Source organism: Clupea harengus, chromosome 14 (assembly GCF_900700415.2).
Source record: "Clupea harengus chromosome 14, Ch_v2.0.2, whole genome shotgun sequence".
NCBI classification, from domain to species: domain Eukaryota; kingdom Metazoa; phylum Chordata; class Actinopteri; order Clupeiformes; family Clupeidae; genus Clupea; species Clupea harengus.
The window spans coordinates 754,838-767,337 of NC_045165.1; the positions used below are offsets into that span (position 1 = coordinate 754,838).

Sequence of the window (12,500 nt, forward strand, 5' to 3'; positions counted from 1 at the left end):
CACACACACTACTAATGCAACACATGGGGAGCGCTACACACACACACACACACTCGAGAGGAAGAACATACACACACTCATGAGGAAGAACACACACACACACACACACACACACACACACACACACACTCGAGAGGAAGAACATACACACACTCGTGAGGAAGAACACACACACACACACACACTCGTGAGGAAGAACACACACACACACACTCACACACACACACACTCGTGAGGAAGAACACACACTCACACACACACACACTCGTGAGGAAGAACACACACACACACTCACACACACACACACTCGTGAGGAAGAACACACACACACACTCACACACACACACACACTCGAGAGGAAGAACACACACACACACTCACACACACACACACACACACACACACTCACACACACACACACTCGTGAGGAAGAACACACACACACACTCACACACACACACACACACACACTCGAGAGGAAGAACATACACACACACACTACTAATGCAACACATGGGGAGCGCTACACACACACACACACACACTCGAGAGGAAGAACATACACACACTCGTGAGGAAGAACACACACACACACAAAAGAAGACCACACACACACACTCGTGAGGAAGAACACACATACACACACACACACACACACACACACACACACTCGTGAGGAAGAACACACACAGAAGTTTAAGGGTGCTTACTTTCTGCAGGCTGGTTGGGTTGAGTTGAGTCTTATCAATGATTTTAATGGCCACCTATGGGAAGACAAGAGTCTGGTGAAACAGGGAGAAATGTGTGTGTGTGTGTGTGTGTGTGTGTGTGTGTGTGTGTGTGTGTGTGTGTGTGTGTGTGTGTGTGTGTATGTGTATGTGTGTGTGTGTGTGTGTGTGTGTGTGTGTGTATGTGTGTGTGTGTATGTGTATGTGTGTGTGTGTGTGTGTGTGTGTGTGTGTGTGCAATCTGAAGATGTATGGATCTGTGTTTGTTTGTGTGTAAACATATACGCCATCTGTAAGGGGATGACAGTCAGTGTGCGTGTATGAGACCTGTGTGTGTGTGTGTGTGTGTGTGTGTGTGTGTGTGTGTGTGTGTGTGTGTGTGTGAGTGAGTGAGCAGTGCTGGACTAGACCCTCATGACCCGTGTATGTGTGTGTGTGTGTGTGTGTGTGTGTGTGTGTGTGTGTGTGTGTGTGTGTACGTGAGAGAGAGAGCAGTGCTGGACCCTCATGACCTGTGTGTGTGTGTGTGTGTGTGTGTGTGTGTGTGTGTGTGTGTGTGTGTGTGTGTACGTGAGAGAGAGAGCAGTGCTGGACCCTCATGACCTGTGTGTGTGTGTGTGTGTGTGTGTGTGTGTGTGTGTGTGTGTGTGTGTGTGTGTGTGTGTGTGTCCCAGCGCTCACCTCGCGTCCTGTCAGGATGTGTCGCGCCAGCTTGACCTTGGCGAAGTTGCCCTTCCCGATGGTCTTGAGGAGCCGGTAGTTGCCCACGTGGGGCGGTTGTTCCTCCGCGGCGGAACCAGAACCAGACCCAGAGGACCGCGAACGCCCGCTGGACCGGGCCGACCGAGACGTCACCTCCGCACGGCCGTGACCGTTAGATGTGTGCTGCAGGAACACACAGACACACACACACACACACTATAGTCAGCTATGCTGGACACACATTAGGTAACTAACTGTCACATCAAACACTAAACTAAAATCACCACCCCCCTCACACACACACACACACACACACACACACACACACACACACACACACAGACACAGACACAGACACACACACACAAACACACACACACACACACACACAGACACAGACACAGACACAGAGACACACAGACACAGACACACAGACACAGACACACAGACACACAGACACACAGACACACACACACACACACTATAGTCAGCTATGCTGGACACACATTAGGTAACTAACTGTCACATCAAACACTAAACTAAAATCACCACCCCCCTCACACACACACACACACACACACACAGACACACACACAGACACAGACAGACACACACACACACACAGACACACACCCATATCACCCCCCTGGCTCTGTCATGAAAGGGACTGGGATTATTGACCCACACACACACACAAACATACAGCCCATTAGCACTGGCACACACACACACACACACACACAAACATACAGCCCATTAGCACTGGTTTAAAACTTAAAACACACACACACACACACACACACACACACATCCAAACCATACCTGAGCCAAACCCACCCCTTATTATTCCTATCCACCAGACCCCAACCTCAACACACACACACACACACACACACTCTCTCTCTGAAAGTTTCTGTTGAATGCACCCCTTCCCAAAACACACACACACACACACACACACACTCTGAAAGTTTCTGTTGAAAGCACCCCTTGCAAAGACACACACACACACACACACTCACACACACACACACTCTGAAAGTTTCTGTTGAATGCACCCCTTCCCAAAACACATTAATCCAAACATTTCCATTTCAAACACGCCGTCCCAATCAGATACCTTTCCAAACATGTGTGTGTGTGTGTGTGTGTGCGTGTGCGTGTGCGTGTACGTGTGTGTGTGTGTGTGTGTGCAGCCAGCCGGCCAGAACCATCTGCAGATCTTCACATCACAACTGACTGGGAAATGACCCGATCCAATAGCGCCCAAATCAGCCAGACCCTCTTCTGAAGGGTTCGGCTGTCAGACGTCTGCGTCTGCGTCTGCGTCTGCGTCTGCGTCTGTGTCTGTGTCTGTGTGTCTGTCTCTGTCTCTGTCTCTGTGTCTGTGTGTCTGTCTCTGTCTCTGTCTCTGTCTCTGTGTGTGTCTGTGTCTGTGTCTCTGTGTGTGTCTGTGTGTGTGTCTGTGTGTGTGTCTGTGTGTGTCCCTGTCTCTGTCTCTCTGTCTCTGTCTCTGTCTCTCTGTCTCTCTGTCTCTATCTCTGTCTCTGTGTCTGTGTCTGTCTCTGTGTCTGTGTCTCTGTCTCTCTGTCTCTCTGTGTGTGTCTCTGTCTCTGTGTCTCTCTCTGTCTCTGTCTCTCTGTCTCTGTCTCTCTCTGTCTCTGTCTCTGTCTCTCTGTCTCTGTGTCTCTGTCTCTCTGTCTCTCTGTCTCTGTGTCTGTCTCTGTGTCTGTCTCTGTGTCTGTCTCTGTGTCTGTCTCTGTGTGTGTGTGTCTATGTCTCTCTGTCTCTGTCTCTGTCCCTGTCTCTCTCACACCTGAGACCAATAGATGACAGCGTTGTCTCTAAGTTGGATAGTCAGCACTTAAGAGACCACCTCTGTGTCTAACATGAAAGGTCAAAGGTCACTGAACATGACACCTATGACACCACCACTAGATCAAACACACACACACACACACACACACTCACGATGCTGACGCGATGCCTGGTGCTCCTGGCTGACCGCTCTATTCTGTTGTCATTCAGTCTGACGGAGCAGAACCCGACGGATCAGGAGTGTGTGTGTGTGTGTGTGTGTGTGTGTGTGTGTGTGTGTGTTTGTGTGTGTGCAGGGAGCAGAACCAGACGGATCAGGAGAGGCCATCGATACTGTGTCCTCTCACCACTCCCTATACTGATGGGTGGGCAGGGCTCTACAGGAGTGTGTGTGTGTGTGTGTGTGTGTGTGTGTGTGTGTGCAGGGCTCGCGGGCACCTCTCCACCAACAACACCCACAGGAATACGCATGTGCAACTCGCACTATACAGGTGTATGTGTGTGTTTGTGTGTTTGTGTGTGTGTGTGTGTGTGTGCGCGTCTGTGTGTGTGTGTGTGTGTGTGTGTGTGTGTGGGCATCTGAGGGTCGGGGAGATGGGGCCACTACAATGCCAATCCTGTTGACATGGAAACTGACGGCTCTGGACGGTGAGTCACGCGCTAGTCCGCGAGCTCTCACAGGATAGCAGAGATGTCTACATTTTTAAAACCACTTAGCATCTCTGCTGTCTCCCGCGTGTGTGTGTGTGTGTGTGTGTGTGTGTGTGTGTGTGTGTGTGTGTGTGTGTGTGTGTGTGTGTGTGTGTGCCTATCCCATTAGACTTCATGGGTGGTGGACGGGGATTTCAAAAATAAAAGTGGACGGGAGGGGGGGGGGGGGGGCATCTCAAATTCAGGTCTATATGTGTGACAAGGACCACAGCATTAACCTCCTCCCATCACGATCTGACCGCTGTGAAATCTGCATATGAATCGGTGAGTTTCAGCAGCAGCATCCTCGGCTACAGTCCCGAGTAGATTACATTGTTCCTGTAGATACCCACACACACACACACACACACACACACACACCCCGGTATCGGCCGTCTGCTCGCGGGGAACACCTTCAGACGCTCGTGATCAATCGCATCGCTTCATGCGGCGCTGAAGCAGAGCGAGAGGCAGCATCCGCGTCAGACAAGGGGGAATATGACGAACGCTCGTGTATACATGCCTATCCTATTCGCGTGCTTTACCTCACACACCTGAATCAAACAAATGTCGCATTCCTGCAGATCACGAGAGACATATTTCGCTCCGGCTCCCTCCCCGACCCCGTGCGTCATTTGGGGCCGGTAGACCATCTGTCTCGGGACAGGCACAATGTTGCTAATCCAGACCAAACGCGCGGTCAGCACTATACGCGCCGCGGAGCCTATGCGTTCCGACACGGGCCAGGACGACTAACCTTACATACCCACGGTCTCAGAGCAGGCAGATACCCCAGTAGACACACACCAACGACACTGACATTTCAATCTAAGCCATGAACAACTGACAATGCAACCAACAACCGCTGAGAAGTGAAAAGGATAAAGATAAGCTATACTTACGTTCTCCGTCTTCCGCTCGTTGACGGTGGGTAGTGGTGTTCTTGTTGACATTTTGTTAGACTCGCTCGTCTCAGATTATCCGACTTTGACTGCACCAATCGTGTCAATATGATGTTTAAATGCGACCTGGTAGATAGCTCCCTATTAATATCATGGATTCTCGACAAAAATGATTGGACAGCGAAATCAAACTTGCTGAAAACTTCTTACTTGGATTTTCAGACACTGTCACTGGTCTAGCCACGGTCACGACGATTTTTAACAGAATGTCATGTCAAACTGTTTATCAGCAACTAAAACAACAAATATATTCCAATGAGTAATACAGATTACTGAAATTTTGAGAGAAAAAACAACACTTTGCCCTGTTGTTTCCGTTTACTATGAGTATCGGATGTCCGGTGTTGAGAAGGAAAAATACCGTGAAGCCTGGTTTGCCCAACAGGGCCTCGAGAACTCCGCCGCAGTCAGCGGAAAGCGGAGCGGACAGAAATCCCGAATCGAGCCAGATGACATCGGAGTTTAACCCCAAAAGTTGATTTTCATTATTCCGTTGAATCTTAGTCTCTGGGCGATCGGGCCATGTAGGTCTGATGCGCTAATGCCCCCGAGAAATCGAGCTTACGGTCGTTCCTCTTCCACCCATATCTGCCTGTCGCTTTGCGTTAGAGCCAGATCCAAGATGGCCACCCAATAGCAGCGGAGTTCGGAGCCAAGCCCTGAAGGGACAGAGGAAGTGAGGAAACAGCCAGGTCCCGAAGCTCATTGGTGACTGACGCAGGCAAAAGCTTACGGTATAGTTTCAAACTGTCAGTAGTCGGGTTTCGTCAGTTCAGGGAAAAATACTTGCCTGCGTCTATTGTCGTCATACATTTCGGCTCTAAGTGGTTTCTTTAACCTTGTCTCACACTGCCGCTGTTGTATTTAACGAACGGCTCCCCAGTGTGGCTAATGGGCCGTGAACAGCATGAGACACTTCAATATGTGGAAAACACCACCCATCCAAAACGTGGGACTATAAAAGTTTGGTTATGTCTAAGCCCTCAGTAGTCAGTTGGGTTTTCTAAACAGATTAAACTGAAGAGTCTACAGATGTAGATTAGAGAAGATTTCGAGCCACCCTGAAATGCAAACATGACTGTGGGTTGAACCCGCCATAGGGAGATGCATTCCACAACAGGCAAACTAATTATGACTTAGTATATATCATAGTTATGACTTATATCTCATAATAATGACTTAGTATACCATAATAATGACTTATACCATAATTATTACTTATAATAGTTATTACTAATAATAACTTACTATATCGTAGTTATACATTGCTATATCATAATAATAACTTATTATATCGTGGTTATGAGTTTCTATATCAGATAGATAGATAGATAGATGGATACTTTATTAATCCCGAGGGAAATTTAAATCATAATAATAACTTATTATATCCTAGTTATGAGTTTCTATATCATAATAATAACTTACTATATTACAAGTTTCAAGTTACAAGTCTTTTATTGTCAGATGCACAGAATGACACAGGGTCAGACTGGGCACTGAAATTCTTAGGACAAGGCACTGCAACCTACCATAGCATAACATAGCAAACATAATATAACATAACATAACATAACATGACATACACTGTACAAGTACTCTGAACATAATTTACATGTAACATATAATAACCTTACTAAATATACAAGATAAATATACAATACAATATGCTAAAACAGATAACAACCTATATATATAATACTAACATAGAGTATATACATATAACATATAATACACATATAGTAACATATAACAAACTATACTACAGACAATGGGAGTCGCAGGTAGTGCAATAATTCTGATAAATATGTATTTGTAGTGCAAGAGACAGTATGTAAGTGTAAGTACAAGCAGTAATTTGAAATTGACAGTGTATGTAAGTGACGAGTGCAAAAGTGTCGATAGTGTGTCAATGTCCATTTAGCAGCCTGATGGCCCTCGGGAAGAAACTGTTCTCCAGTCTGCGTGTGCGAGACCGGATACTACGGTACCGCCTTCCAGAAGGCAGCGGGGTGAAAAGTCTGAAGGCTGGATGATAGCAGTCTTTTAGGATCCTGCCAGTTTTCCTGAGGCATCGTGTGTGGTATATATCATGAGTTTCTATATCATAATAATAACTTACTATATCGTAGTTATAAGTTGCTATCTCATCCTCATCTCCTAGGCGAAAGACACCGGCTTCCTGGGAGTGTGCAGTGTTCTCTTCTCTTCCTCAGTGTTCTCTTCTCTTCTCTACCCCAGTGTTCTCTTCTCTACCCCAGTGTTCTCTTCTCTTCTCTACCCCAGTGTTCTCTTCTCTACCCCAGTGTTCTCTTCTCTTCTCTACCCCAGTGTTCTCTTCTCTACCCCAGTGTTCTCTTCTCTTCTCTACCCCAGTGTTCTCTTCTCTACCCCAGTGTTCTCTTCTCTACCCCAGTGTTCTCTTCTCTTCTCTACCCCAGTGTTCTCTTCTCTACCCCAGTGTTCTCTTCTCTTCTCTACCCAGTGTTCTCTTCTCTACCCCAGTGTTCTCTTCTCTTCTCTTCTCTACCCCAGTGTTCTCTTCTCTTCTCTACCCCAGTGTTCTCTTCTCTACCCCAGTGTTCTCTTCTCTACCCCAGTGTTCTCTTCTCTTCTCTACCCCAGTGTTCTCTTCTCTTCTCTACCCCAGTGTTCTCTTCTCTTCTCTACCCCAGTGTTCTCTTCTCTACCCCAGTGTTCTCTTCTCTTCTCTTCTCTACCCCAGTGTTCTCTTCTCTTCTCTACCCCAGTGTTCTCTTCTCTATCCCAGTGTTCTCTTCTCTTCTCTACCCCAGTGTTCTCTTCTCTTCTCTACCCCAGTGTTCTCTTCTCTTCTCTACCCCAGTGTTCTCTTCTCTACCCCAGTGTTCTCTTCTCTTCTCTACCCAGTGTTCTCTTCTCTACCCCAGTGTTCTCTTCTCTTCTCTATCTCAGTGTTCTCTTGGGTTTCGGTAAACCGCCATTTGAAATAATCCTCAATGTGTTCACAAAGCATTTGATAACTATGACTTTGTATCATCATAATAATGAGATAGTATGCCATAATTTTGAGAAATGTTCTCATTAGTATGAGATACTAATTCATTAGTATAATAATTTGTCAGGTTTTATTGGCACACACGACACACTGGAACACACACGTGAATACATGGAGGCGACACAGGACACACACACAGGCCTGAGGTTACGGTGAATTTATCTTCTGCCTTTTCCTATCCTGGACTGTCCCACCTCCAGGACCCCCCTAGGAGCAGTGGTCAGGGATGGACATGTGTTCTGTTCTTTTCTTTTTGCATGTTTTTCTGTTGGGGTTCTTAGTGGAGGAAACCCCTTGTGAACACGGGAGAACATGCAAACTCCACACACCCACACACACACACATACACACACACACACACACCCACACACACACACACACGGGGAGAACATGCAAACTCCACACAGAAAGGCCCGGGAGATAGCCCACCTGAGCACTGTGCACTCTGGGGAGGACCTGCCCCCCAGAGCCAACAGCGCCCCATGCGGGAATCAAACCCATGACCTTCTTGCTGTGAGGCGGCAGTGCAAGCACCTGAGCCACTATGCGTGTGTGTAGTAATTCATAATTATGAGATAGTAAGTACATTATGACATACTATGTTTTTTCAAGTGGCAAAAATGCGCTTCCATATAATATATAATAATATATAAAATATAATCTAATGCACACTGGTTATAAATTGCGCTGCAGAACATCATGTCACAACAACACACCCTTGCGGGAGCATCAAACCCTGTGTGTGTGTGTGTGTGTGTGTGTGTGTGTGTGTGTGTGTGCGGGAGCAAGGCGGTAGCGGCCGTTTCTGAAAGTCAGGCGCTGCAGTTGCTCTTCGTTCGCTGCGCAAGCTTGAACACGCCTTCATGGCGTCAGAACACCACCCTCACTGGCTAGTGTCGCGTCTAAACAGAGTCGCCAGGCGGTCTCAGCAAACAGAAGTTGAACAGCAGATGTAGAATTCTTCAGCAAGGATTTATTTAAGAGTTTAAACAACAAGAGAAGGTCTCCGGAAGCGGTCTGACAAACAATACTCTCGCCACCATATTTAAAAGTGTATCTACCACTCCCACAACAGCCCTAGTTGGCTGATCCCTTTGACCAATGAAACCTCTGACCTGTCATCTGACCTCATCCAATCAGAAGGCTTATACTGTACCTAATGACCCACCCATTATTTCCCTTAGGTCAACCCCCTTATTTGAAACCTCATTAGTATACAGATGTGTGACTAACCCACATTAAACTCTCAAACTAATGAAATGGGTTACCTGGCAAATCCCTTCTTACTCATATAAAAATATCCCACAATAGCACACGCCTTCATGACGTTAGAACACACCTTCATGATGTCATAATGAGAACATCACCCTCATGTTCGTGTTTCCTGCTGCTCAAAAGCGTTAGTTTAAAAGATTTAAAAAAATGTAAGAGATATTTGTGGATCTGACATGTGATTACTGAACAGCGTTTATTACTTTCAGCTGGCCCCTCCCCCTAAGACTGATTACTCTGTGTCAGAACCGGGCCCTGATGGACTCACTCACCGGGGGGCCTGTAGAGTTTGATCACCGAATCACCCGGCCTGTAGGGTTTAATCAGCGGGCCTGTAGAGTTTAATCACCGAATCACCGGCCTGTAGGGTTTAATCACCGAATCACCCGGCCTGTGGTGTTTAATCCTGATGGTCTTCCCACAGTGAGGTAGCGCTTCACTGGGTGCGTTAGCAATTTACTTCACCTAACCCCGTCTAGGATAGTCAGTCTGTCAGTCTAACCCCTGTGTGTGTGTGTGTGTGTGTGTGTGTGTGTGTGTGTGTGTGGTGTGTGTGTGTGTGTGTGTGTGTGTGTGTTGTGTTGTGTTTGTGTTGTGTGTGTGTGTGTGGCATCCTGGGTAGTTCTGAGCTGCAGTGAAACACAGACACCATGTCTTTGAAACCAAAACATTTATTTATTGACTGAAAGACCATCAAGAGCGGAAAGCAATTAAAGACACACACACACACACACACACACACACACACACACACACACACGTGAAAAGACCATCAAGAGCAGAAAGCAATCAAAGATACAACAGAAGAAAAAAAGGCGTCGTTTATAAGTCAACTCAAAAAAGAACAAAATTATACGCGTATAAAGTCAGCACATATATGTGTGTGTGAGAGTGTGTGTGTGTGTGTGTGCATAAAGTAAGCACATATATGTATGTGTGTGAGAGTGAGAGTGTGTGTGTGTGTGTGTGTGTGTGTGTGTGTGTGTATACAGTAAGCACATATATGTATGTGTGTGAGAGTGTGAGAGTGTGTGTGTGTTTATAAAGAAAGCACATATATGTATGTGTGTGAGTGTGTGTGTGTGTGTATAAAGTAAGCACATATATGTATGTGTGTGTGTGTGTGTGTGTGTATAAAGTAAGCACATATATGTATGTGTGTGAGTGTGTGAGAGTGAGAGTGTGTGTGTGTGTGTGTGTGTGTGTGTGTGTGTGTGACAGTGAGAGTGTGTGTGTGTGTGTGTGTAAAGTAAGCACATATATGCCAAGATGGCCGCTGCTCTAAATGGCGTCGATGTCAAGGTCATCATCCACCTCAGGCTGCACCTTCTCCACCTTCAGCTCCCGGGCAGCGGAGGAGTACACCACCTGCACACACACACACACACACACAGGTTTAAAACACACACACACACACACACACACACACACACACACACACAGGTTTAAACACACACACACACACACACACAGGTTCAACACACACACACACACACACAGATTTAAAACACACACACACACACACAGGTTTAAACACACACACAGGTTTAAACACGCACACACACACAGGTTTAAACACACACACACACACACACACACACACACACACACACACACACACCACACACACAGGTTTAAACACACACACACAGGTTTAAAACACACACACACACGCAGGTTTAAACACACACACACACACACACACACACACACGTTTAAACACACACACACACACACACACACACACACACACAGGTTTAAACACACACACACACACACACACACACACACACACACACAGGTTTAAACACACACAGGTTTAAACACACACACACACACACACACACACACAGGTTTAAACACACACACACACACACACACACACACACACACAGGTTTAAACACACACACACACAGGTTTAAACATACACACAAGTATAAACATCACCTGAACACAAACGTATACACAGGTGAGTGATGTGAGCGAGTGGGGGAAGAGCAAAGAGAGGTGTGAGAGAGAGAGTGAGTGAGTGAGTGTGTGAGTGAGTGAGTGAGTGAGTGAGGAGGTGAGTGAGTGAGTGAGTGAGTGAGTGAGTGAGTGAGTGAGTGAGTGTGTGTGTGAGTGTGTGAGTGAGTGAGTGAGTGAGTGAGTGAGTGAGTGAGTGTGAGTGAGGTGTGAGAGAGAGAGAGTGAGTGAGACCGTGTGAGACACTGATGCCTTGGAGACATTTTGGAGAAAAGCAGAGTGTAACCGTGGCAACGCGGTGCTGACCTCCACGTTCTCATCTTCCTCTTCCTCCTCGCTCTCCTCCTCCGCCTCCTTCAGCCAGGTGATGAAGGGCGCAGCCTTGGCGTGGATCTCCTTGGCCAGCTCCTTGGACACGTACTTCTTGGACACCTGACATACGACAGGTGTGTGTTACAGTGTGTGTGTGTGTGTGTGTGTGTGTGTGTGTGTTACACAGGGTTCATACACATTTTGACCAATGGATTTCCATGACTTTAAACCAAATTTCCATGACCAAGCATTTTGTGAAATCTCGGTGTATACATGAAAAAAGAGATAAAATGTAGAATTTAAACTAACAATGAGAATTCCAAAGCATACAGTATACAAAAATATGCAGTTTAAGCTCTGGGTCATAAACTTAGTGCATTTTGTTAGCATTTGAATATGCTTCCATAGGCCATTGAATGCTGGGCGTGTACAAAAATCCCACATTTTTTAAAATTAATTTTGAGAAAATGAGGCAGAACACCATCAAAATGTTTTGATATGTTAAGAACATATATCTAATCTTTCCAAATCATGTTGGTAGATGCTGTCATTTTTTTTGCTATAGCATCCCAAAAACTGCACAAAATGGGTTTTCATCCATTTTCAAGCTTTAATATCTTCCAGGCCATTCATCACATAGGGACAGTATTTAATACAGAGCACACATAGGAATGTCTGTGTATAATATCAAGTCTCTAGCTTTAACATTGAGCTTTCCACAGGCCTTCAAAGATGCTGCCACAGAGCGTAGAGTAAAACTTTCGCGCAAATTCAAGCACCCCGAATACTATGATATACCCAAGCCACACCCTTGGAAGTCCATATTCTTCAAGTAACGGTAGCTGATTTTAAGCCTAGAAAGTTTGAAAGCGTCTGAAAATGCACATACGAGTAACTTAGTTGCTGAAAAAAATTGTTTGTGACAAAACTATTGGGAGTAGAGAGCTAATATTTGGGATCATACCTATTAAGAAGTGTATGAACAACCTTGAATTTTTTCAGCCAAATCGGAG

The 12,500-nt window shown here is 46.1% G+C and overlaps 2 protein-coding genes across 7 annotated transcripts in view; both read right to left on the reverse strand.

Moving 5' to 3' along the window:
- Positions 1 to 647: 647 nt before the first annotated feature.
- mark3a (MAP/microtubule affinity-regulating kinase 3a) lies at positions 648 to 5,665 on the reverse strand (the record flags this gene model as incomplete). Its single annotated transcript, XM_031579867.2, has 3 exons — positions 4,841 to 5,665; positions 1,410 to 1,613; positions 648 to 764 (listed from the first exon to the last, which is right to left on the reverse strand). Coding segments are annotated over exons 1-3 (372 nt in total), but the record flags the coding sequence as incomplete, so codon positions are not given.
- Positions 5,666 to 10,319: 4,654 nt separating this feature from the next.
- The window catches only part of LOC105902118 (eukaryotic translation initiation factor 5), a 13,253-nt gene continuing 11,072 nt past the window's right edge, over positions 10,320 to 12,500 (reverse strand). For 5 of the 6 annotated variants that reach the window (XM_031579862.2, XM_031579863.2, XM_042709688.1 and 2 more), the window contains 2 exons: positions 11,482 to 11,607; positions 10,394 to 10,577 (listed from right to left, as the gene is read on the reverse strand). In XM_031579862.2, coding sequence (XP_031435722.1) covers positions 10,491 to 10,577; positions 11,482 to 11,607 — 213 coding nt within the window. In that variant the 3' untranslated portion in view covers positions 10,394 to 10,490. Of the gene's footprint in view, positions 10,349 to 10,393; positions 10,578 to 11,481; positions 11,608 to 12,500 lie in introns of those variants that run through there. The other variant, XM_042709690.1, reaches the window with a different exon arrangement.